General features: G+C 39.7%; 1 protein-coding gene across 8 annotated transcripts in view; it reads left to right on the top strand.

The window, feature by feature from the left end:
- LOC127786643 (uncharacterized) overlaps positions 1-27,503 on the top strand; it is a 109,918-nt gene that overhangs the window by 14,478 nt on the left and 67,937 nt on the right. For all 8 annotated transcript variants that reach the window (XR_008020023.1, XR_008020024.1, XM_052314174.1 and 5 more), the window contains one exon: positions 22,659-22,718. Coding sequence is in view for 6 of the 8 variants with exons in the window: in XM_052314174.1 (XP_052170134.1) it covers positions 22,659-22,718 (60 nt within the window). In the remaining 2 variants the exon portion in view is untranslated. The remainder of the gene's footprint in view (positions 1-22,658; positions 22,719-27,503) is intronic.

The following is a 27,503-nucleotide window of genomic DNA, read 5'->3' on the forward strand; positions in this document are numbered from 1 at the left end:
TGTTCATTAAACGTACTTCAACTTATGTCTTGTTCATCTTGGTTTATGTTGATGATATTTTGCTCACTGGTTTAGACCTAACAACTCTTAAGTCATGCATTTATGACCTGGATAAATACTTTGCCCCGAAGACTCTAGGATCTGTCAATTATTTCTTAGGGTTTGAGGCTTATCGAGATACTGTAATACCCGAAGTTTTCCTAGGCATTGTTGTTAAAAAAATAAACGTTTTCTTGGAAATCGGAGGATGCATGTGAAGTTCCGGGGTAATCGCTGAGGAACGAATGAAGGGTTTTCCGAAAAATCATGGAAACTACCACGAAGGGGCATCATCTTAAGGTATTTTGGAGAGGTTTAAGGAGTTATAGGGCTCAAGTGATATAAGTGCAAAGAAGTTTTGTGCTAAAGAGTTATTTGAAGAAGTTAAAAATATCTTGTGACTAATTGGTTAAGGAAATCAAATAAGCTAACTTAGTTAGGAAACATAATCATGAGCAATTATGAGGAATCTTGAAAAACCTAATTAACATGTGGTGGCACATGTTTCAATGGACACATGTCGCAAGGGGGTGAAATGGCACAAATCACTAGGGACACGTGGCGCGATCCTACGAAAGTAATGATTACAACCTCATCCAAGTGATACATGGCAAGCGACACATGACACACTTGGATTGGCCATAGATGCCTATAAATATTAAGCCCTTAGAAGGGACAATCTCACCATTAATCAAGAGCAAAAAGGAAGTGAGTTTGAGAGGAAAAGTTCTGCCCAAAAATAGAGTGGAGAAACGCTTCACCGGAAAATTTGGACAGCCATCGTAAAAGGAGTTAAACAGCATCAAAATAGCAAGGTAATTCTAATCCCTTTCCGTAGTTCGATAGATAATTGAATAAGGGTCGCGTGGGTTCAAACGGATGTCAAATCGGAGTCCGGATGAGGGAGAACGGGCTGAGAAACCACAAGACGTCAAAACGGGAGGGGCGACGCATGCAGCTCACGCGCCACCTGATTGCTGCGAGTGCAGAGCGTGGGGGTCCTTCCCCAAGTGCGTGAGGGCGCGTGAGATGCTCCCCTACCCCCAAATTTTGTGTACTTGGTCCTTAAATTTATTACTAGGACCCTATGTAAAAATATTTTAGGTTTGAGTTTCGAAAGTATGTTATTTTTGCAGAAAAGTATTCCCAAACCCTGTAAACAGTACCTTAGCACTTCCAAACTAGCAAAGTGAGTGCTTCTTGCATCTTTATTATACATACCGAACATTTTGTCTTCACATGGGTAAGGGTGATTACTTGCATAAGCATGACTTTCCTTTAAACCAAACATTTTCTCTTTCTTTGTCATGCATCACTTGGTGTGTGTGGCTAGCTGAAGTCAGGATCTCATGTTAGACTGGTGAAAAGTCATGGAGATGTGAGAACGTGATTGATCAGCGGGGGTGATTGCAACACCTCAGCGTCACTACCACACAAGCGGTTTCATATCATTTTGCATATCTCATTTACATACATGCTATCTTTTCTTGTTGCACTTACTTAGATATAACTATCTAACTTGGGTGTCTCATACCCCTGGAACATTCAACGTTCCAGGTGGGTTAATTGTGACAGGTGTCTCGGAATCAAGTCATAAGAAAGGAAAGGAAGTGGTTCTCGGATAGCTAGTTATTCTACGTTTTAATTGTAAAAACATTGTATTGTAGCTTTAGTGTGAGTTTTAATTGTTGTAAAAAGGGAGCCTAAATGATCCCTAGATTCCCAAGTTGTATTATGGCTTTTCAGGTGGTTTTTGTGTTAAAAGCACATAGTGGAAGCCTTAAATATCTAGCTTATGGTTTTTATAAAGCTTTCAGGTTCGATCATTTGCTTCCGTTGGCAAAGGCTTCCATAAACGCCCTTTGATTACCATGTGGTTGCTAGCACTATCATGCATCTTTGTATGTGTACCTTGGAAAAAGAAAAATGGGGCGTTACAGTTGGTATCAGAGCTAGATTTACATAACTCGATTTAGTTTCCTTACATGATTGACTTTGAGGATGTTTTTGGTTAAATATAGGAAATGGACCCCAACGTAGTTGAACATCAACACCAGCGCATTATCATGGGATGGTGGACCATGCAATTAGGGGGAGTGTATATGATCCCTGCAGATGCCTTAGGAGATTTTCTTGATGCTGTGTCACCTACCATCCTGGAGCTTCCATCGGACGTAGTGGTGCCACATTTGGCAGGACTACAAATAGCCTACTTAGTTTCCTTGCTCACCCCCGAGTGGAAGGATGCAGGAAATCATCTCATTATTCACGAGGTCCACCCTGATTTCATAGCGTTCATGAACCGCTTACGTGAGGTCGAGGCTCTCGTGGCTGATCAGGTCATGCCCGTGGCTGATCAGGTTATGCCTGCGCTTGAGGAGGTACCTGTGCAGGAGCCTGAGGAACGTGCCCTGACACCCCCATCTGGGTCCAAGGACGAGGAGTGATGACGGATGGAGGTGTAGGAAGACAATTTCGGTTCATGTAAATTTTGGATATGTATATAGGGGAAGTGGAATAGTGGCGGATATGGCTTACACATATGTACACGTAGAATAGTGATAGTGGCGGATATGGCTTATGTATGTATACTTAGAATAACAAGGTAGGGAGGTCGTGGTAAGGGAATGAATCGCTATGTATGTATAAATAAAAAGGCGGTGATGTAATATACAAGATGTTATAGTCATACTAATCTTGATGGTTTGTGGTGACAGGTTATGTAAAACATAAGGAAGAAGGAACCTGAAGGAATGACACCTAAACTCGATCAGTAAGTGGATTAAGGCAGGAAAGAGTAAGTTGGTCGTTCGGTAGGTTAAAACCACTTTATTGCCATAACTAAGAAGCATATTGGATTTTGGGAGGCAATTTTGGTTTGACATATAAAGTTCTAATTATTGCTTCTTGAAACTTGATGGTTATTATTGCTTGGAAATTGGTGGTTATTGTTCTTAGAAGTTGATGATTGTTACTTTCCAAAAAAAAAAGAAGAAGAAGTGAGGGTTATGTGATGGTTATTATCATTTGGAGATTTGTTGGTTGCTGCTCTTTAGGAATTTGAATTTTATTTGATAAGGATACTTTGAGTAATGATTTGTGAAATGAACAAGTGATTGTAGGTGAAGGATTAGAAACCTTGAGGATTTTGGACAAATTGACTTGGAAGGTTGTTGATGTTGTAGGAATATTGAGGATGTCTTGTAAACCTAAGGACCCTGAGTGTGTAACAAGAACCCTAAGAGGTTGTTACAATATGGAATTTGGGACTTAGGGATTTGCATGCTTGATAATGGCTTTATAAGACCCATCATATGGGTGTGGATAGGTGGGTGATTGTCATATAGAAGGTTAGGACGTATGGTTGCATGCTTTTTTTTATTAACTGGGTGTACATCTTTGGGAGAATATGTTTATAAATTGTTCTTGAAATTTATTGTAAATGGTTTCAGATGGTAAACATTCGCTGAACCAGGAACCCTAGGCTCATAAACAACGTTCAAGAGGAGAAGATGCAAGACCTCCACGAGGAAGGGACGGAGACGCCCCAAGGTAACCCACTACCAGAAGGGAACCAAGGAGGAGGGACTTGTATGGATCAAATGGAATGGGTCTTGGAAAGTATGGTCACCCTTATGTGAGGAACACAACCAGCGGGTCAGGTTATCCCTCGAAATCCTAATATTAGCGACAAGTTCCAGCGGTTGAACCCGCCTATTTTTGGAGGAAAGGCAGGGACCGATCCCTGTGAAAGTGAGTTTTGGCTGGAGCAGGTCGAAAAGATCTTTGACTTTATTGGTTGTGAGGAGGAGAACAAGGTTGGTTGTGCAACATTTATGCTTCGTGATGAAGCTGACCAGTGGTGGAAAACGATGCAGAGAACCCTGCAAGGTCCTGAAGGACAAGGTACGCCAGTTACTACGTGTGTGCAGTTTAAGGAACTTTTTAATACGAAATACTTTCCTTTATGTAAGAAAATGGAGAAAGGACGAGAGTTCATGAATCTAAAACAAACTGGGGACATGTCTGTCGCCCAATACGAGGACCACTTCACAAGGCTAATCAAGTATATGCCTATATACAACCTGGACGAGGAAGCCAAAGCACAGAAATTCCTTGGGGGACTGAAGTGGAAAATTCAACTAGCTTTAAGCTCCTAGGGGACACGCACCTATGCAGAAGTGGTGCTTGCAAGCCTTGACGGTAGAAAGCAACTTTCGGCGAATGGAGACTTTGGGAACGGAATTTCGTGGGCCCGAGGACGGAAGGTTGGGAAGAAAGCATGACTTGGGGACTCGAGGGAGGAAGTTCAAGACCAAAGGTACGTGCTCGAAATGTCAGAAATATCATCTAGGAAAACCCTGTAGGACAGGAGCCCAGGGATGCTATTCTTGTGGAGGAACTGGCCACGTGACTCGGGATTGCCCAAAGGGGCTGTGTGTTTCACTTGCCAGAAACCTGGTCATATCTCTCGCGACTGCCCTCAGAAGAAAGGTATTGTTCAATTCGGGGCAAATAAAGGAAGCAGGGAGCCGCAGCGGGGACGCGTGTTCAGTTTGACGGAGAAGACGCCAGTGCCAACCCGTCAATAATACAAGGTACAATGATCTTTCTTGATACGTCGGTGCAAGTATTGATAGACCTAGGGTCTACTCATTCATTTGTATCGCATGCATTGGCATGTTGTTTAAAATTGGAATTGGGAGAACTAGGGTGTCCCATGATAGTATCTACCCCTTTTGGAAGACAAGTAGAAACATATACAGGCTATGGGGATGGACGGATCGTATTGGGGAATAATGAGTTTCCAGTCAAACTTACGTCCCTATATATTCAGGATTTTGACATAATCTTGGGGATGGATTTCTTGACTAAATATAATGCAAAAATTAACTGTCAAGCAAAGATAGTTGAGTTACAAGCAGATGATGGAACTTGGGAGAAGTTTTGAGGACAAAATGGGAGTGGGAGAATCAAATGGATAACAGTCCTTAAAGCTGCTAAGATGTTAGGGAAAGGAGCATATGGCTACCTAGCTTGTGTACAGGAGGATAACAAAAAAGTTGAGCTTGGGGAAGTGGCCATAGTAAGAGACTTCCCTGATGTGTTTCCTGAAGACTTACTTGGACTACTCCCTTATCGGGAAATTGAGCTTGCCATAAATGTCCTACCAGGGACAAATCCTATATCAATACCTCCTTATAGGATGGCCCCAGCAGAATTAAGAGAATTGAAAAGTCAGCTGCAGGACCTTTTGGACAAGGGTTTTGTCCAACCTAGCATGTCACCTTGGGGAGCACCTATATTGTTTATAAAGAAAAAAAATGGGAGTCTAAGGATGTGCATAGATTATCGCCAATTGAATAAGGTTACTATAAAAAATAAGTATCCGCTCCCTAGAATTGATGAGTTGTTTGACCAGTTACAAGGTGCTAGGGTGTTCTCGAAGATAGATTTGAGGTCGGGCCACTACCAGTTGCGGATCAGGAAGGAGGATGTATCGAAAACTACCTTTAGATCTCGTTATGGACACTATGAGTATTTGGTGATGCCATTTGGGTTGACTAATGCACCAGCAGCCTTTATGGACTTGATGAATAGGATATTTAGGCCATACCTAGACCAGTTTGTGATTGTGTTTATTGATGATATTCTAATATATTCAGCTAGTAGGGAGGAACATGAGCAACACCTGGAAACAGTTCTAAGGACATTACGGGAGCATCGACTATATGCCAAATTTTCTAAATGTGAGTTTTGGCTAACCCAAATAGCTTTTCTGGGCCATGTCATATCAGAGGAAGGAATAGCGGTGGATCCTTCAAAGGTTGAGACGATAAGAAATTGGGAGTAACCTAAGACCGTGACTGAGGTACGAAGTTTTTTGGGGCTGCCAGGTTATTATAGAAAATATGTTGAAGGATTTTCTCATATCGCTTTACCACTTACCCAGTTAACGAGAAAAGGAGTTAAGTTTGAATGGAATATGGCGTGTGAGCATAGTTTTAATGAACTTAAAAAGAGACTAACCTTTGCACCCATTTTAGCCATGCCATGTGGGCCAGGAGGATTCGTGGTTTATACTGATGCCTCAAAAACTGGCTTGGGGTGTGTACTCATGCAGAATAAAAGGGTGGTGGCATATGGGTCTCGGCAATTGAAAAATCACGAGCAGCACTATCCTACCCATGATTTGGAGTTGGCTGCGGTCGTGTTTGCCTTGAAATTTTGGCGGCACTATTTGCATGGGGAAAAGTTCGAGATCTTTACAGATCATAAGAGCTTAAACAACATATCCAGCCTTTATCCTACTATGTGGGGTCGGCTACATGAATTCTAGACTTCCATGTATTTCTATCTTTTGTCATATCTTCATTGAGATCCATACACTTCATATCAAACTTTAATGTCTCCCTCAAAGTCTTCTTAGGTCTGCCTCTACCTCTTTTTTTGATTAATTGTTCCATTTCATCAACTCTCCTCACAGGAGCGTGTCTTGGTTTCCTTCTCACATGACCAAACCATCTTAGTCTAGTCTCTCTCATCTTCTCCTCTATTGGCACTACTCCTATCTTATTACGAATAACTTCATTTCTAATTTTATCTTTTCTTGTATGGCCGCACATCCATCTTAACATCCTTATCTTCGCTACACTCGTCTTTTGCTCATGTTGGTATTTGACTGCCCAACATTCTGAGCCGTACAACAAAACTGGTCTTATAGCTGTCCTATAGAATTTTCCTTTCAATTTTAATGGGATTTTATCATCACATAACACCCCCGATGCATTTCTCCATTTTAGCCAACCTGCCTTAATTCTATGTGTGACATCCTCGTGAATTTCTCCATCTTTTTGAATCACTAAGCCCAAATATTGAAAATGGTCTTTTGTTTGTAAGATTTGGTCTTTCAATTTTATTATAACATCCTCCACTCTTGCATTCTTACTAAATTTACATTCCATATATTCTGTTTTCTTTCTACTTAATTTAAATCCCTTAAATTCTAAATTGTTTTTCCATAACTCAAGCTTAGTGTTCACTCATTCTTTTGTTTCATCCACTAACACTATGTCGTCTGCAAATAGCATACACCATGGCACGTCTGTCTGAATATCTTTAGTGAGTTCATCAATTACTAAAGCAAATAAGTATGGACTTAGTGCAGAATCTTGATACAATCCTATTGTAATTTTAAACGGTTCAGTATCCCCTCCGCATGTTCTAACCCTTGTCTCTGCACCATGATACATGTCCTTAAGGGCTTGTATATAGGCTATTTGGATTCCTTTCTTCTTTAAAACCCTCCATAATACTTCTCTAGGGACCCTATCATAGGCCTTTTTTAGATCTATAAACACCATATGTAGGTCCTTCTGATGATCCCGATACCTTTCCATTAGGCGCCTCAGTAGGTATATAGCTTCCATTGTTGACCTACCGGGCATGAAACCAAACTGATTTTCTGAGACCTCTGTTTCTTTTTTGAGCCTCTGCTCTATTACTCTCTCCTAGAGTTTCATGGTATGGCTCATTAACTTAATTCCTCTGTAATTTTCATAGTTTTGAACATCTCATTTGTTCTTATATATAGGGACCAAAGTACTCTTCCTCCACTCATCTGGCATCTTTTTTGATTTAAGAATCGCATTAAATAATTTCGTTAGCCAGGAGATACTCTCTTCTCCTATGCATTTCCATGCTTCTATTGGTATATTATCCGGTCTCACCACCTTATGATTTTTTATCTTTTTTAATGCTTGCCTTATTTCATTTGGACTTATACGTCGATAAAATGTATAGCTCACGTTTCCTTCGGAGTTACTAAGATGTCCCAACCTAACTCTTGTGTTGCCATCATTATTGAATAATTTTGTGAAATACTCATTCCATCTCTCCTTAATCGCTCCCTCATTCACTAATACATTTTGATTTTCATCTTTTATGCATTTCACTTGATTTAAATCCCTTGTTTTTCTTTCTCTTGCTTTAGCTAATTTATATATATTCCTTTCTCCATCTTTTGTATCAAGTCGTTTATATAGATTCTCGTATGCTTTTGACCTTGTTTCACTAACAGCTTTTTTTGCTGCCTTTTTTGATTCTTTATAATTTTTTTGATTTTCTTCATTGTTGCACTGATATACAACCTTATAGCAATTTTTCTTATTTTTAATTTTCAATTGCACTTCTTCATTCCACCACTAAGACTCCTTAAGGTTAGGGGCTCTACCATTTGTCTCTCCAAGCACTACCTTTGTTGTGTTTCTCAGGGCATTAGCCATTTCTCTCCACATTTAGTTGTCTGTCCTTCTCCATTCCATTCTCTTTTACTCCTTAATTTTTCTTTGAAGATTAGTTGTTTCTCCCCTTTTAAATCCACCACCTGATTCTTAGATTTTGTTTTATGTGATTTTTTCTCTTCTAATTTCTTACTTGGACGTCAAGTACTAGAAGTCTATGTTGAGTAGTCAAACACTCTCCTGGTATCACCTTACAATCCCTACAACATACCCGGTTCTCTTGTCTCATGAGGAAGTAATCTATTTGGGTGCTTGTTGTGACATTTTTATATGTGATTTAAGTGTTCGTCCCGTTTTTTGAACCTAGTATTGGTTATGATGAGCCCATATGCCATTGCAAAATCTAGAATAGACTTACCCTTATTATTAATTTCCCCGAATCCATACCCTCCATGTACCTCTCTATAGCCGTTTCTGTCTCTACCCACGTGACCATTTAAGTCACCTCCTATAATCACTTTCTCTCCTCTTGGTATCATTTGTATGAGTCCCTCTAGGTCTTCCCAGAATTTTGCTTTTATCTCCTCACCTAACCCTGCCTGTGGTGCATATGTACTAAAGATATTCATAGTCATTCTTCCTAGAATAACCTTCACCATAATAATCCTATCCCCTATTCTCTTTACATCCAGTATCTCATCTACTAAGCTTTTATCCATAATGATCCCCACTCCATTTTTTGCTCGATCATTTCCTGTGTACCATATTTTATATCCATTTTCTGACAAAGTTTTTGCTTTTTTCCCTACCCATCTCGTCTTTTGAAGGCACATAATATTAATCTTTCACCTAATCATCACATCTACCACTTTCATAGCTTTGCCTGTTAATGTTCCTATGTTCCATGACCCAATCCTTAATCTATGATTTTGTTTTTGTTTTTGGCTTTGACTTTGAATTTGATTTTGATTTTGATTTTGATTTTGTTTTTGGTTTTGGTTTTGGTTTTGATTTTGATTTTGTTTTTGGTTTTGGTTTTGATTTTGATTTTGGTTTTGATTTTGATTTTGATGTTGGACTAACTTCTTTACCCACATCCGTCCAAGCAAATGCGGGAACCCTTGCTCATTTGTCACTACATCCGGGCGCCGATGCAGCGGCCCTAGCTCACTTGACACTACACGCGGGCAAAGGGCAGAAAAGTTAGATGGGCTGAGGACGTGTGGGCTTTCTGCATCATTCCGAAACAGGATTTGAATATGAGGCAGCGGCGGTGGATGGAATTCTTGAAGGATTACGATTGTACGATCCAGTACCACCTCGGGAAGGCAAATGTTGTGGCTGATGCGTTAAGCATGGAAAAGTCTGCTCTGATAGCTAATTTGATGGCTCGGGAGTGGGGATTGGTGGAGGCTTTCAGCCAATTGTCAATGGGCACTATTCCTAAAAGAACGTCCGTCTACGTCGCTGTCCTGGTGGTTCATTCCCATCTAGTGGAACAAATTCGGCAAGCTACTCTGGAAGACTCGAGGGTGAAGTTGTGGGTGGATGATCGGGGAAGGGTCAAAAACCCTGACTTCAGTTTTTCTGATGGTATGTTACGGTTCATGGACCGAATCTATGTGCCCAGGGTCAAGGAATTCAGGCAAACCATTCTGGGAGAGGCGCATCGAGCCAAATACACTATCCACCCTAGTGCTACCAAAATGTACGGGGACTTGAGGAATTTGTACTGGTGGTTGGGAATGAAGAAAAACATAGCTCGTCACGTGAGTCGATGTAACACCTATCAAAGGATCGAACATCAAAAGCCTGCTGGGAAGCTGCAACCCCTAGATATTCCCGAATGGAAGTGGGAGCATATCACTATGGATTTTGTTACGGTTTTGCCAAGAGGACCTACGGGAAATGATGCAATATGGGTAATAGTGGATAGGCTAACAATGTCCGCTCATTTTCTGCTCATGAAAGTAGGGCAACCAGTCAGCAAGTTAGCACAATTGTATATAAAAGAGATAATCAGACTACATGGAACTCCAGTGAGTATAGTATCCGACAGAGATTCGAGATTCACTTCTCGATTTTGGGAGAGTTTGCAAAAATGTTTGGGGACCCAATTGCGGCTGAGTACGGCATATCATCCCCAAACAGACGGACAGTCAGAACGGACAATCCAGACCATGGAAGACATGTTGCGAGCCTGTGTGATTGAGTTTTCAAAAGGATGGGAGGAGCACATACCCCTGATTGAGTTTGCATATAATAATAGTTATCACAGTAGTATTGTTCTGGCTCCATACGAAGCTCTCTATGGTCGAAGGTGCAGAACACCTCTATGTTGGACCGAGGTGGGAGAAAGTCAACTTTTGGGACCTGAAATGGTGCAACAAACTAACGAAAAGATTAAAGTGATTCAGGAAAAGATTAAGGCAGCCCAAAGCCGACAGAGGTCATATACCGATAATCGAAAGAGGGGTTTGGAATTTCAAACTGGAGACAAGGTATACTTGAAGATCTTGCACCAAGGGAAGAAACGAGGGAAGTTAAACTCACGCTACGTTGGGCCATATGAGGTTTTGGAACGTATTGCTCCAGTAGCATATCGGTTAGCACTACCCCCATCAATGTCAAGCGTACACGATGTGTTCCATGTGTCTTATCTACGAAAGTGCGAACCCGATCCTTCCCAGAAGATTCTAGAAGAAACGATTGAGCTACAAGAGAATTTGACCTATCCCGAAGGACCCATTGAGATCTTGGACCGAAAGGAGAAAGTATTGAGAAACAAGGTGATACCACTGGTGAAAGTGTTGTGGAAACACCATAACATTAAGGAAGCCACTTGGGAGAGAGAAAAAGAAATGCAGAAAAACTTCTCACACCTCTTCAACCATGTGGAGACCTTGGGGTGTATTTCGAGGACGAAATCTTTTTTTAGGGGGGGGGGGGGGGGAGGATGTAATACTCGAAGTTTCCTTAGGCATTGTTCATGATATTTTGCTAACTGGTTTAGACCTAACAACTCTTAAGTCATGCATTTATGACCTAGATAAATACTTTGCCCCGAAGACTCTAGGATCTGTCAATTATTTCTTAGGGTTTGAGGCTTATCGAGATACTGTAATACCCGAAGTTTTCCTAGGCATTGTTGTTGTTCAAAAAATAAACGTTTTCTTGGAAATCGGAGGATGCATGTGAAGTTCCGGGGTAATCGCTGAGGAACGAATGAAGGGTTTTCCGAAAAATCATGGAAACTACCACGAAGGGGCATTATCTTAAGGTATTTTGTAGAGGTTTAAAGAGTTATAGGGCTCAAGTGATATAAGTGCAAAGAAGTTTTGTGCTAAAGAGTTATTTGAAGAAGTTAAAAATATCTTGTGACTAATTGGTTAAGGAGACCAAATAAGCTAACTTAGTTAGGAAACATAATCATGAGCAATTATGAGGAATCTTGAAAAACCTAATTAACATTTGGTGGCACATGTTTCAATGGGCACATGTTTCAATGGACACATGTCGCAAGGGGGGTGAAATGGCACAAATCACTAGGGACACGTGGCGCGATCCTACGAAAGTAATGATTACAACCTTATCCAAGTGATACATGGCAAGCGACACATGGCACACTTGGATTGGCCATAGATGCCTATAAATATTAAGCCCTTAGAAGGGACAATCTCACCATTAATCAAGAGCAAAAAGGAAATGAGTTTGAGAGGAAAAGTTCTGCCCAAAAATAGAGTGGAGAAACGCTTCACCGAAAAATTTGGACTGCCATCGTAAAAGGAGTTAAACAACATCAAAACAGCAAGGTAATTCTATTCGCTTTCCGTAGTTCGATAGATAATTGAATAAGGGTCGCGTGGGTTCAAATGGAGGTCAAATTGGAGTCCGGACGAGGGAGAACGGGCTGAAAAATCACAAGACGTCAAAACGGGAGGGGCGGCGCATGCAGCTCACGCGCCACCTGACTGCTGCGAGTGCAGCGCGTGGGGGTCCTTCCCCAAGCGCATGAGGGCGCGTGAGATGCCCCCCTAGCCCCAAATTTTGTGTACTTGGTCTTTAAATTTATTATTAGAACCCTATGTAAAAATATTTTAGGTTTGAGTTTCGAAAGTATGTTATTTTTGCAGAAAAGTATTCCCGAACCCTGTAAACAGTACCTTAGCACTTCCAAACTAGCAAGGTGAGTGCTTTTTGCATTTTTATTATACATACCGAACATTTTGTCTTCACATGGGTAAGGGTGATTACTTGCATAAGCATGACTTTCCTTTAAACCAAGCATTTTCTCTTTCTTTGTCATGCATCACTCGGTGTGTGTGGCTAGCTGAAGTCAGGATCTCATGTTAGACTGGTGAAAAGTCATGGAGATGTGAGAACATGATTGATCAGCGGGGGTGATTGCAACACCTTGGCGTCACTACCACACAAGCAGTTTCATATCATTTTGCATATCTCATTTACATACATGCTATCTTTTCTTGTTGCACTCACTTAGATATAACTATCTAACTTGGACGTCTCATACCCCTGGAACATTCAACGTTCCAGGTGGGTTAGTCGTGACAGGTGCCTCGGAATCAAGTCAGTGGAAAGGAAAGGAAGTGGTTCTCGGATAGCTAGTTATTCTACGTTTTAATTGTAAAAACATTGTATTGTAGCTTTAGTGTGAGTTTTAATTATTGTAAAAAGGGAGCCTAAATGATCTCTAGATTCCCAAGTTGTATTATGGCTTTTCAGGTGGTTTTTGTGTTAAAAGCACATAGTGAAAGCCTTAAATATCTAGCTTATGGTTTTTATAAAGCTTTCAGGTTCGATCATTTGCTTCCGTTGGCAAAGGCTTCCATAAACGCCCTTTGATTACCATGTGGTTGCTAGTATTATCATGCATCTTTGTATGTGTACCTTGGAAAAAGAAAAGTGGGGCGTTACGGATACAAATGGTTTATACTTGACCCAATCTAAGTACGCTTTGGACTTGTTGAGGAAAGCTGTAATGCAAGACTGCAAACCGTGTGATACACCTATAACTTCAGGAGTATCTTGGACTAATGAGGGGGATCCATTTACTAATCCGTCCTTGTATAGGACTATCATTGGGTCATTGCAATATCTGACCTATACATGCCTAGACATTGCTTTTGTGGTTAAATAATTAAGTCAATTTTTATTTGAACCTAAGGTACAACATCGGTCAGCTTATAGAAGACTCCTTAGGTACATTAAAGGGACAATTGGCTTGGGTTTGTGGTTCTCCCCCTCGTATGATGATATGCTCCTAGCTGTCTATACGGACGCAGACCATGCTAGCTGCAAGGATATTGGGAGATCTACCAGTGGTCTTTGTGTATTTCTTTGCAAAAATCTGATTGTATGGGGGTCAAAGAAACAATCAGTGGTAGCCAGATTTGTTGGAGAAGTTGAATACCGGGTTGTTGCCCATGGGGTTGCAGAACTTTTATGGTTAAGATAATTGTTTTTAGAGTTGGGTTATCCTTGTACTACTACTTTAGTTGTTTGGAGTGATAACTTGGCTGCAAAAAGTATTGCTTAGAACTTTGTTTTTCATTCTCGAACAAAATATATTGAGATTGATGTTCATTTTGTACGTGAAAAAGGTTGAAATGAAGTTGAAATTAGATATATTCCTACAGCTTATCAGGTGGTTGACATTTTTATCAAAAGGTTGGCAAGAGATTGGTTTTAGTTTCCGTGTGATAAACTTTGTCTTAAAATGTCTCTAGTGCATGGCAGGTCTGGTGCTTCTACAAGCAACTCCAGGATTACAAGTTCTTCTTCTATGGAGTCTGATTTGAGGGGGAATGTAAAAGCATAGCAGGCTTCTTATTGTATCTTTAATGTTATGTTGTCATGTTGTGTTGCTACTACTGTTGTTTTATTATAGTTAGGTGGTTATAAGGCTCCTCGGTTATAAGGTGCCTTCTATAAGATAGCTGCTATATAAATAGCGACGTCTCTTTGTTTGATTTTAATCTTTTGTAATTCATACTTTGTTCTCTGATTTAGTGAAATTCTTGAGAGGTATTTCTTCTTCTTCCTCTCTTGTTCTTTGTTTGTGCCCTAGGGTTTGATTACAACAGTTTGTTGGGGGTTGGAATTGGACTTAGGCCACTGCTTATTCTTCCCAAATATGGCCTCTAACGTTAACTCCTACAATCTGGCCTTCTCTGCGGCTGCCTTATCGAAGTAGGCATCATCATCTTAACCATCAAGCTAAGCTCACCCTTTTGGCCACTCACAAAATCTGACACAAAACACTGCTCAATCAAGGATGGCTGAACATTCCACATCAATTCTCTCAATTCTTCGAACTTATCTAGGTACTTTGTCACCGTTCCCACTTGCTTCAGCATCTTAAATTCCTCAATCATGTCTAACATATTTTTCTCCCCAAACCTTACACGCAATTCCTCAGCGAACTCATTCCACCCCACCTCCATCTCCTTAGCTGTAATCCAACCCCTGGTACTAAGAATCGGCCATATCATTAAGATAGGCTGCTGCCACGGCTACCTTCTACACTTCAAGCACATTATACAATTGGAAGAATCTCTCACATTTACGGATCCACTACCTAGGCTTGGATCCGTCAAATAGGGGAATCTCCAGATGTGGCATCGGGGTATGAACATTAGTATGAGAATTCAAACCTCTTGGCAGTATTCCAATATCCTCCTTTGACAGCTCACTTGGCTCCACCATTTCGTCGGGCCGCGAGAGTATTCGGTGGCCGGAATAACTAGGATTCGCAGTCAATCGGGGTGGAAATTTAGACGACAACTTGAATTGTGGAAGGGCAGAGAACATATTGAATATTCTATGGATCCTTTGTCCATATTGTTCAATTGTCTCCTGGTGTATCTCCAACTCATGCTGCATTCCTTCCCTTGCAGCAACTTGATCCTCCCTTCCCTGAGTAATTTCCTCATGTGTTTTGAGTCATTCCAAACTCTAGCACCTCCATTCGCGTCTCCAATTGCTTCAGACGCATTCCTTTCGCCATTGTTTTTGCTTTGTTGTACGCCTCCCCTGTTTGATCTGATCACCGCCTTCAAAGTCAAGGATGACCGGCTCTGATACCAAAATGATAAGTGTGCATCAAGATAGATATTTTCTGTATATTAGAGCTAATAGATTACAACCTATGTATATACAAACACTACATGGGTCATGACATAAGCCTAAGGCTAACCTTAGGAGAGATATACACACACAACAATATACAACTCACCACTCCTCCTCAAGCTGGAGTATATATATCATATGTACCAAGCTTGTTACAAATATACCCAATTCGAGGACTCCTGAGGGATTTAGTAAAGACATGTGCTAATTGGTTATTTGAATTGACAAAATATGTGGTAATACAACTAGATAAAATCTTCTCTAGAATGAAGTGACAATCTATCTCGATATGTTTGGTCCTCTCATGAAAGACTTGATTGGAGGCAATATGTAACGCAGCTTGATTATCGCAAATTAACCTCATCAGTGATATTTTTCCAAACTTGAGTTCTTGAAGCAATTGTTTTAACCAGATAAATTCATATGTTGCCAAGGCCATAGCACGATATTCTGCTTCTACACTCGACCTTGCAACATCTTACTTTTTACTTTTCCAAGATACCAGGTTCCTTCCAACCAGAACACAATATCCTGAAGTAGATCATCTATCAGATGGAGAACCTGCCTAGTCAGCGTTAGAATATCCGATTACTTGAGTATGACCCCTGTCCTTATATAATAGTAATTTACTTGGGGCTCTTTTGATATACTTGAGAATTCAGACAATTGCATTTCAGTGGCTATCACAAGGAGATTGTAAAAATTGACTGACAACACTGACTGAGAAAGAAATGTCAGGTTGAGTGATAGTGAGATAATTAAGTTTTTCCACCAGTTTGCGGTATCTCCCAGGATCTGCAAGAGGCTCCCTCTGTCTTGGTAAAAGCTTTACATTAGGATCCTAGGAGAATCTATAAGTTTATAATCAAGCATCCCAGTTTCTTTCAGAATGTCTAATACATACTTTCGCCTAGAGATGTCAAAAGGGCCGTCTCGAGTCGGCCCACAGGCTTTTTAAACGGGCCGAGCCAGCCCATTTACTAAAAGGACCCGGTCGGGCTGGGCTGGGCTGGGCTCGACCCTTTTTGCCGTGGGTAGGGTTTGGCCCGGCCCATGACCCCTATATGTAGGGGGGTTAGGCCAGCCCATGGGCCTAGCGGGCTCGTGGGCCTTAGCCCACAGGGCCAGGCTCGGTGGGCCTGGCCCACAGGCCTTGGTAAGCCAGGCCCACCGAGCCCAACCCCTTTTTCTTTTTTTAAATAATTTTTTTTAAAAAATAATACATGTATAAATATCAAAATAATGCATATATAAAAATCATTTTTTTTCTTTTTAAACAATTTTCTATCTTAGGTTTTAAATATTATTTTATCATTTTATATTTCAAAATTCTACATGCCTTGTAAATTGATATGAAAAATAATGCACATATAAAAAGGAGAATGTTTATTTATAATTTAAATATATACAAAATTTAGCTTAAAAATTTTAAATATATTGATGGTTATTATTTATATATATTGCGAAATATAAATTTTTTAGCATCCAATATTAATAATTGATAAAAAAATAACATAGTTAAAAAAATAAATGAGCAAGGAACGTTGGGAATAACATAAGGTCTCAACGGGCCGGGCCTAGTGGGCCTAACCAGTCAAGCCCATAAGGGCCTCATGGGCCCGGCCCATAAGGTCCCAACGGGTGCGGCCCAGTGGGCCACGGGTCAGGCTGGGTAGGGATGTTAGACGAGTTGGGCCGAGGGCCCAAATTATTTGTCCCGGTCCGTTTGAACAGTGCCCGACCCGTCTTGGGCTGGGGCGGGCGGCCCGCGGGCCATCCGACCCTTTTGACATCTCTACTTTCGCCAAGAGAGAATTATACCAGAACTAGACCTAGAAATTTTGATGCCAAGGAAGTACTTAAGTAACTCTAAGTCCTTAGTCTGAAAATAATGGAAAAGATGTTTCTTCAGCTGAGCAATACCATCCTGATCATCACTTGTAATGACAATATCATCCACATAGACTTCCAAGTATATACACTTCCCTTGTGATGCGTGTTTGTAAAAAAATGAATGATCAGATTCACTGCGAGTCATACCAATTTCCTGAATAACTGCATTGAAGTGACCAAACCAGGCTCGCGGAGACTGTTTTAAATCATATAGTGAGTAACGGAGTTTACAAACTAAACTAGGCTCCCCCTGAGTAACAAACCCAGGAGGTTGCTCCAGATAAATCTCTTCCTCAAGCTCAGCATGTAAGAATACATTTTTAATGTCCAACTAATACAATGGCCAGTGACGCATAGTGGTGATAGAGAGAAACAAACACACAGAAGACATTTTAGCCACAGGGGAAAAGGTATCACCATAGTCAAGACCATCATAGAACACTTTCAAGAAAAAAAGAGACAATTTTGTTTCAATTAATGATATCTCGAAGTAGACTAATTTGGTTTTGACGATTCCAAATGTAAGTGAAAGATGACATTTTGAATACTAAATGAAATCAAGAAACTCCAATTCCCATCCTTAGGCAGCTAATTCCCTTTTATAGGTTGCCTTAAGTTGTAACCAAAAGTGTACAAGCGGCTACAACTTTAATTGGTAGGTACAATAGTTGCTTATTACATGTGTTAGGCTAATTATAGCCTTACTCCCCTTTACTAATTACAATCATACTCTTGTTCGTCCTTAGGGTCGTGATAGTCTCTTGGTAATCGATACCATAAGATTGTGTGAAGCCCTTTGCTACAAGTCATGCCTTATATCTTTCAATCTACCCATCTTCTCTATATTTCACAGCAAAATCCCATTTACCGTCCATAGGATTTTTTCCAAATGGTAAGTTTGTAATATCTCAAATCTCATTCTTCTCCAAGGCTTGGATTTCCTCAAAAATAGCTTTCTTCCACCTTGGTTGTTGAAAGGCTTCTTGAATGTTGTTAGGAATTTGCACTTTGTCCATACTTGAAACAAATGCACTAAAGCCAGGTGAAAGACCCTTATATGATATATAGTTCTGAATTGGGTGTTGTGTGCATGATCTGACACCCTTTCTCAATGCTATGGGCCAATTGAGTTCATCATCAATAGGTTTATATTGGAATTACCTTCACTTACCCTCAGATTTGGGTCAGGGTCTTGGTTAATCCTAAGACATGTTTGTTGTTCAATCCCTTCTTGATTAGACTTCCTCTGATAGTAAACTTGAAGTTCATTGGTATGGGGATGGGACTTTGGATTAGGTTGTGATTGCTGTGAACTTGAATTGGATGGACCAGGTTGTTGCTGCTGCTGTTGGCTCGAGATGAAAGGACTAGAGATGGAAGGAATGTGCCAAAATTGATATTCTTGAGGATTATTTAGAGTGTCCTCCCCCTAAATATCAGTTTTGGAATAATAGGGCTGATTTTCAAAAAAATGTTACATCCATTGAAGTGAAAAACCGCTTATATTCTGGGGAATAACATTTGTAACCTTTTTGATGATGAGAATAGCCAAGAAATATGCATTTGATGGATTTGAGATCAAGCTTGTTGTGAAATTGGTGATGGAGATGGACAAAGGTAGAACAACCAAAGACCTTTAGGGGAATGTGTGAGAGGACTCGAGAGTGTGGGAAAGATTGAAGAAGAAGTTGACTTAGGTGTTTGGTGGTTGAGAGTCCTTGAGGGTAGTCTATTGATGAGATATGTGGCCGTAAGAATGGCTTCACCCCAAAAGTTAGGACATTGGAAGAAAACAAGAGTGATCTGGCCACTTCTAAAAGATGTCGGTTCTTACGTTCAACAACCTCGTTTTATTGGGGTGTATCAGTACAAGAGTTTTGGTGAATAATGCCTTGATTTGAAAGATAGTCTCCAAGGATTGAATTGAAATATTCCTTGGCATTATCAGTTCTCAAGATTTGAATCTTGGCATGAAATTGATTTTGAATCATTGAATTAAAATTCTAGAAAATTTGACTTGGCTTCATATTTTTCTTTCATAAGAAATACCCAAGCAAGACATGTATGATCATCAATAAAAGAGATAAACCAATGAGAACTAGTAAACATTTTTGACTTGAGAGGGCCCCCTCATATCATTGTGAATCATAGAAAAAGGATGGGATGCTTTGTAATTTTGGCTAGGATAACTATTCCGAATATGTTTAGAATATTGGCAGATTTCACGTTGAAATAAATGTGGATCTTTATTCTTAAACAATGAAGGAAACAGTTTCCTAAGGTAGACAAAATTGGGTTGACCTAACTTGTAGTGCAATAACATAATTGCACCATTATTATCAAGAGGAAAATTAGAGGGACAAACAGAACGTTCTAAAGATGAGTAGCTGCTAGGATGAACTTGTTCGCTTTGGAGGTCATTCTTTTTGAGGAGATAAGAGTCCTAGACATGCCTAGCACTGCCAATCATCTTTCCCAAAGTCCAATCATGAAATTCACACATTTTTTGAGAACTTGGCGACACAGTTGTGATTAGTAGTAAGTTTACTAATTGACAATAGATTGTAGTCTAAGTTAGGAACCAAGAGAATAAATTTTAGGGTAAGGTCCTTGGATATAGCTATAGAACCTGTCCCTACTACTGTTGACAGGGACCTATCTGCAATCCTTATAGTTCAATTTTCATCACAGGGTTTAAATCTTGTCAATAGCTTGATATTTCCTATCATGTGGTCAGATGCTCCTGAGTCAACAATCCACACAGTTGATAGTTCACCTTTAGCATTGAAAACACTTAGGATATTACCTTTGTAGGCTATGGAATTGGAGGAACCATTGAAGGTTGAATGGTTTGTGACTGGCTAAACATTTTTTTCAGCCATTCCACCTATTCCTTGTTGAAAATATTTGGTTTTGAGGCTATATTGCCTCGACTTTTCCTCTCATGAGCAGGTTTCCAATTTGTTGGTTTGCCATGTATCTCCCAATAGGTGTCCCTTGTGTGACCTATTTTATGACAATGATCACACCAAAGACGCTTTTTTTTCTGTTTGGTTGGTTGTGTTGAGTGCCCTGAGTGGTTAGAGTTGAAGTTTCCAGACTTGGAGTGGCCGTCTTCAGCATTATTTTCATCCCGCTCTCCTCTTGATGTACTTTAGAAACGACCTCTCAAATGCTTGGTAGAGGTTTTGTACTTAGAATTCTCCCTCTCACTCCATGTAGGTTTTTGTTTAAACCTATTAGGAACTTGTATAATCTTTTTTTTTTTCAATAATCTGTTTGTATTTGGTTGCGTCTTCCGAACAATTCCACTGGATCGTATCAAACTTATCCAGTTGAAGCTAGTACTTATTGAGTGAGAATTAAAGTACTGGGTAACATGGGATTCTCTTTGCTGCAGATCATCAAGTATGCTTTCAATCTCAAACAGCTCCGATGTATTTTCAACATGTAAGTAAGCCTCCTTAGCAGTTTCCTAGATATCTTATGTAGTGTCATATAGCAAAAAATTCTCACCAATCTCATTAGTCATTGAGTTAATAAGCCAGGACATTACCATGTTGTTTTTGGATTTCCACATCCAGAACTTTGGGTCTTCCTCCCCCAGTTTGCTTGTGGCTCCAGTTAGGTAGTCATCCTTCCCCTTTCTGCAGATGAATATCATGATGGATTGGGATCACTGGAGGTAGTTCTGCCTGTTCAACTTGTGACCAGTGATAGTGAACATATTGTTTTCGATGGCTTCCGTGCTGCTGGTTGGATAAGGGATGATCTTCAAGGACAAATTGCTTTTCCCGACCATGTTGTGATTCACAGATCTCAAGATTGCAAGAGTGATGGAAAGATTGAAAGACGGATAACGCGGTAGTCACTGCCTAGGTGTGGCAGTCGCTGCTGGTGTGGTAAAGGAAAGATAAGGGCTGCCTAGCGTTTAACAAAAGAGAAGGATTTTCCCCTGCTCTGATACCATGCAGAAAATTTTAGAGAGAAGAACTGTTTTTTTATTCATCATAGTGAATGGAATATATATACAGATTACATCTTTCTGGTTTCCTAGTATATACACCACAATTAGGAAATTATATCTACACTACTTTAGGAAACCTACAGCTAGCTGTGAGAGAGAGAAAGAGATTTATTCTCTCAACTCAAACTAGGAAACAGAATAATTAGTTGGCTGATATTCTCGAAATCTATACAGAAATACATGTTGATCAATGACTTTGGAAATTAGAACTATATGATAGTGATACAGTTGAACATTTGGGATTTTAAATACTTGGAACCTGAGAGATTTATGCAAGTGTTGTTCTGTTTGTGTTTGTTTGATTTGTGGGGGCGTGGGGGAGCTAATGGAAGATTGTATCTATCAATCTTTATCTCACAGAAAAGAAGAAAAAGCCACCAACCTAACTTGTCTTCTTTTCTACACTACTATTTATTATTATCTTTACTATTATTTTATTATTTTATTGAAGTTGCTTTCTCCTTTTCTTTTTGCTGATGTGAAAATCCCATTGGTTGTTGTTTCTATGTATGAAAGGGGTTTGTACTGGCACATGATATCTTGCATGGACACTTTTGTACGAAGTCATTCACTGTAATGCTAACACCATAATCTAGAGAGCTAAATGCTTCCAGTTGGATGTACGATCAAACTCCTGTTATATCTTAAACTTTTGAATAAGTTTCCCTTATTTGTTTCTGCAAATATAGATATTGTACAACTACATTAGTATGTTTGCTGGATGTGCTATGTTTAGGTTATAAGGGGAATTTAAGCAGTATGACATCTCAACTCCAGAATTTAGAATTTCAGTGCAATTAGTAGATCCAGTACCTGGATAACTCCTGCAGCTAACAGGTTGTGAAGAAAAGGTTTCATTTGTATGTGCAACTGAATGGCAGAATAATTAGGGTCTGTTTAGTTCCAGAAAACATTTCTAAATTTTCAGCTCCAATTTTCTATTGAATAGTTGAATCTCCAATAAGAAAATAACTAAAAAGTAGATTTTCTAATTTTTTAACTTTATACTGTGAATTGCAAAACATTAAAAAATATGTTTTCTAAATTTTCTAGAAAAGAACGCTTTTTTTTTTGAAACATAAAATGTCGAGTATGTTTAGTTTTAAAATTGGAGTTGAAAATTAGAAAATGTTTTCTAGAACTAAACGGGCCCTTAATGTTTCCCTCACTTGTTTTCATTTAATTCTTTATCATTCTTGGTCAGACTGTTCTTAGGTTTCAAATATACTTATTTTGTTCCTTCCATTTATACCTGTTCTTGTTTGCTAGTAATGATAAAACCTAAGTTCATGGCCTTACATTCACAGAACTGGATGTAACCGGAAATTGCAAGGGACAATTGTTGTTACTTCGCCATCCCAAATCTGGTAATCTCATAGAACTTGGTTTTATTTGTATAATCTACCTTGCAATATGGTTGCTTAGTTTATTTTTATTATGTAGTTCTGTTGTTTTAGGTTTTGTACTTCTATTGTTTGCAATAGGTAACTATATTAGCTCATTTTCTGCTAATTTCTTCTATATTTCCTTGGGAAGACTTCGAGTTTTTGTTGTTAAACAATGCTTATCACTCTTTCTGGTTGGTTTATGCAATAGGCTTCCTGAATATTTCTTAACGTTGCCCATCAAAATATGTTATAGTATCTTCTATATGATTTCATATCAAGACACACATGTCAATCATTCAGACAAACATTTCCCTTGGCTTTGAAACACATCGTAACTTGAAAACTTAAGATCTGGTAATAATATAAGAAAACACTGAGTGTTACCTATTTTCTACTTGAATCATGCTAGATGTACAACCATTTTGTACATCTTGGGTTACATAAAGGGGTATTATGACTAAAATACCCTGCGCCTCACATGCGCCTCACGCGCTTCTATACGCCTCATGAGGGGTTTTTTTGTCATTGGTACACCTTTATGTAGCCCAAGGTGTACACAAAGGTGTACCAATAACATTTTTCTTTCTACTTTTCTTTCAGAAGGCCAGTTGTCGGATTTTAAAACAAAGGTGTTCCAATTTGTATATGGAGTTCTATATAACAACAATGTCAGGACCTCGTGACTGACAATGGAAATTCTCTTGTGAGGAAGAGAATTAGGGCAGGATGAGAGAAGAATGCAGAGAGGGAGATGAGAGATTAGAGGGATCGAGAGGGAGAGAAATTGAGTGAGAGAGAGAGAGAGTTAATTGCTATGAATATTTATCAATGATTCTCATTCAGTTGGGAAGCCTTTTATAGCTTCTCCTTGGCGCCAACTTACAACTTCCAATAGCTGTTTAAGTATAACAGCTACTAACTACCTTACAAATTTAGCCCCAAAGGACAAAAATACCCCCAATAGAACTGTAGGGTCCTGACAATTACCCCCCCCCCCCCCTCTTCTTGTCCTCAAGAAAGGGAAAGGAGCCTAGTTGCTTGAGGAAATTGTTGCAACAGATCAGGGAGATATTCCCACGTGTTGTCAAGATGAAGATGAGTCCACTGAACCAACACCTAAGTTAGAGGAGCCCCCTGTTTATGGATCACCCTTCTATCCAATATAAAAGCTAGTTCCACCAGAGGAGGAGCATCAGAAACATTGTCAGGCAGAGTAGGAGAAACCAGCTGGGCACCCACTGACTTCTTGAGTAAGGATACATGAAAGATGGGATGCATGTGAGAAGTGGCAAGCAGTTGCAGCTTGTAACCTGCAGTCTCAAAATTTGGCCACGATAGGGAAGGGGCCAACAAATTTAGGACTAAGCTTAGACACTTGGCCGTGAGTTTGAACCCGTTGGTGGGAGTGTCTCAACTTCAAGTAAACTAGATCTCCCACTGAAAACTCCCATTCATTGCGCCTTAAATCAGCAAATTATTTCATCCTGTATTGGGCAGTGGCTAATTCCCTTCATAACACTTGTAAAACTTCCTGTTGCTGCTGTAAGTAGTCATCCACAACAGCTGTAGATGTGGACTGCAGAGTGGCAGGTGTAGCCATACAAGGCCTGAAAGGGGGTCATTTTAATGGAGTTGTGGTAACAAGAGTTATACCACCATTGGGCTAGAGGAAGCCACTTGTGCCAGACCTGTGGCTGAGCAAAACAAAGAGAACACAGATAGGTCTCTAGGCATTGATTCACACGCTCCGTTTGGCCATCCATCTCAAGGTGGTAAGTAGTAGACATGTGCAATCAGACGCCCAAAGACTTAAACAAGTCTTGCCATAGTAGAGTAGTAAAGACCTTGTCCCTATCAGAGACTATGGTCTGTGGCACGCCATGTAAGCTGATCACCTAGTCCAAAAACACCCTTGCCACCTCCTGTGCTATGAAGGGATGAGAGAGGCCTATAAAGTGGGCAAATTTAGTGAACCTATCCACCACCACGAATATGCAATCCTTGCCCTCTGATTTCGGCAGCCCCTCTACAAAATCCTTAAGAGGGACATACCTAGGTCTGCTTTGGTCTTTCCAGATGCTGCAACAACCCAGGTGTCGCCACTGTTTCATGTTTACAGCGCTGGCATCACAGGACATCACATTCTCTACCACACTCCTCTTTAGGTTGGGTTAATAAAACAACTGCTTAGCCTTGTGATAGGTGTTCTGTTGGAAAGATTAAAAAGTCGAATCTTGATTATTTCTGAAAAATAAACTGCTGGAAGTTTCAATGAGAGGAATACACTTGCACAATCTCATTGATCCGAGGGATGAAAAATATATATACACAAATTCATAAGAAATCTCCTAAAATATAGAACTAGATTACAACAACATATATTTCATAATAGGATTGGATTGAATTTAGGACTTCCTTATCTGATTTTTTGGAGCAGCCTTATCCTTCCTTTTCCTTATCTTCTCAGCTTGAACTCTTCTTCATCTTTTCACATATTAATCTTTATCTTCTTTTCTTCTCATCCTCTCATTTATAACTTGAATTTTTTTCCTCCTTTATCTTCTCTAGCAATCTCTATTCTAGAGACAGGTGATAAAGTTGTCGGGAGTGTTTCAAATTAAAGTGATAAGATGATAAGGTAAGGTTGTTGGGAGTTTTTCAAATTAAGTGATAGGAGATAAGACATAAGAAGAGGTTACAAGATAAGATGATAAGGTTTAGGAAAAATGGGGATTAAACAGTTTGTGGAAGATAATTTCAGTAGAGATTTAAGTTTAAATTTTATTATCATTCTTCAAATGTATTCCTGTATTTTAGGATATATTTTAGAGGTCTTCATGGATATATATATACCACTTGAGTTCAATAAAATTATGAGAAAACATTCCTGTTTAATCTAGTATTCTTTCTTCCTACTCGAGTACAACTTTCCTTCACCAAGCTTGTTTTAATTTTGTTCATGGTATTAGAGCCATCAATTGCCGGGGACCAATCCTTTTACCAATTCCTCATTGTCCTCCTCTCGAGAGGGTATGACTTCTTTTTTTCAAAATCCTGTCTAATCCTCATCTCTTGAAAACCATTCCCTCTAGATCACTCAACACAAATTAAATGGAACCAATTTTAGAGAATAGTTCTAGTCTATCTTCCTCGTTCTTAAAGGTAAAGGAAAAGCAGGGTATGTCACTGGTGCAATTCTAATACTAGATTCAAAAGTCTCGACTTATGGTGCTTGGGATGCAAAAAATTCTGTTGTGATGGCATGGCTGATCAATTCCATGGAACCTAAGATCGGGAGAACCTACTTGTTTTACAAGACAACCAAATAAATATGGGAGGCTGTGTAAGAGATATACTTAGATTTGGAAAATACATCGCAGTGTTTTGAAGGGTGATAAAAAATCTAACATACACGACAATGCCATAAACAATCACTGAATACTATAAATCATTGACTGAATTATGACAAGAGATGGATTTATTTTATGATATGGATTGGAACTATTCATAAGATGGTGTAAAATTCACTCTCAAATGCTTGAGAAAGAGTGGATCTTTGCTTCCTACTGGGATTAAATAAAGATCTGGACGAGGTACGTGGCATGTTACTAAGTACTAAGCCCTTTGCTAGTATTTGTCAAGTTTTTCAAAAGTTAGAAGAGAAGAGAGTAGGAGAAGGGTAATGCTTACCAGTTCATCTACTACTAAGTCAGACTCTTCCCTATCTGCCTTAATTACTCATCAGAACAAAACACATGCTCCACACCAATGAAATTAGAAGATTGGCAAGGAGCAACTATGGTGTAGTCATCGTAACGAGCCTAACCATACAAAGGAGACATGCTGGGAACTACATGGAAAACCAGCTGACTGGAAATCACGCAACATGAGGGAGACAAATCGTGAGCCTGACCGAGCCCTTGCCATTGAAACATCCAATGACAGAAAAATTTGGTAACATGAGTCTATTTGCTGAACAAATAAAATTTTTACAAATCTTATTGAGTAATCAAAATCTACTTAAGGAAACAAAAGATGCATCTTCATCATCCATGGCCACTGTTGCTCATAAAGGTAACACCTGCATTTCATGTTTTACAAATAGCTGTATAGATCGAAGGGGGATTATTGATATTAGTGCATTAGATCATATGACTGGAAACTAAACTAATTTCTCAACCTGTGAAGAGTGTGATGATGATATTAAAATCAAAGTGGGAAATGCTCGGTATCAAAAGCAGTGGGTTGTGGTTCTATTGATGTGCCAGGACTAAGATTAAACTTAATACTTCATGTTTCAAAATTAAACTGCAATTTTGTTCTCGTTAACAAGCTTTCAAGGGATCATAAATGTGCAATAAGTTTTTTTCAGTGTTCTAAAATGCACTAGGCGCTATTCGAGCGCTAGGCTATTCCATCACCGTCTCCTTCCTATAGCACTGCTAGATCTGGATGTTGCATCATCGTCGCTTAGATCCAGCTGTCAGATCTTAGATCCATCCATCTGATCTGGGATGGAGATGGAGTCGAGCGATAGATGAGCCCAAACCACGGTCATGAGAGGAGAGGATATAAAAGGGAGGGGAAAATCAGGCGCAAAAAACACGTCTGGGAGGCGTCGCCTTGGCCTCCTAGGCGTCGCTCGGGCCCCGTGCCTAAGGGGGCGATTTGAAGGTATTTGCGGCGGCCAGGGTTTGCTTGGTGCCTTGCCTGGCCGCCTTTTAGAACACTGGTTTTTTCCGTTTGATTTGTGTGTTCAGGACT

The sequence above is a fragment of the Diospyros lotus genome, chromosome 12 (genome assembly GCF_014633365.1).
Source record: "Diospyros lotus cultivar Yz01 chromosome 12, ASM1463336v1, whole genome shotgun sequence".
Taxonomy (NCBI): Eukaryota; Viridiplantae; Streptophyta; class Magnoliopsida; order Ericales; family Ebenaceae; genus Diospyros; species Diospyros lotus.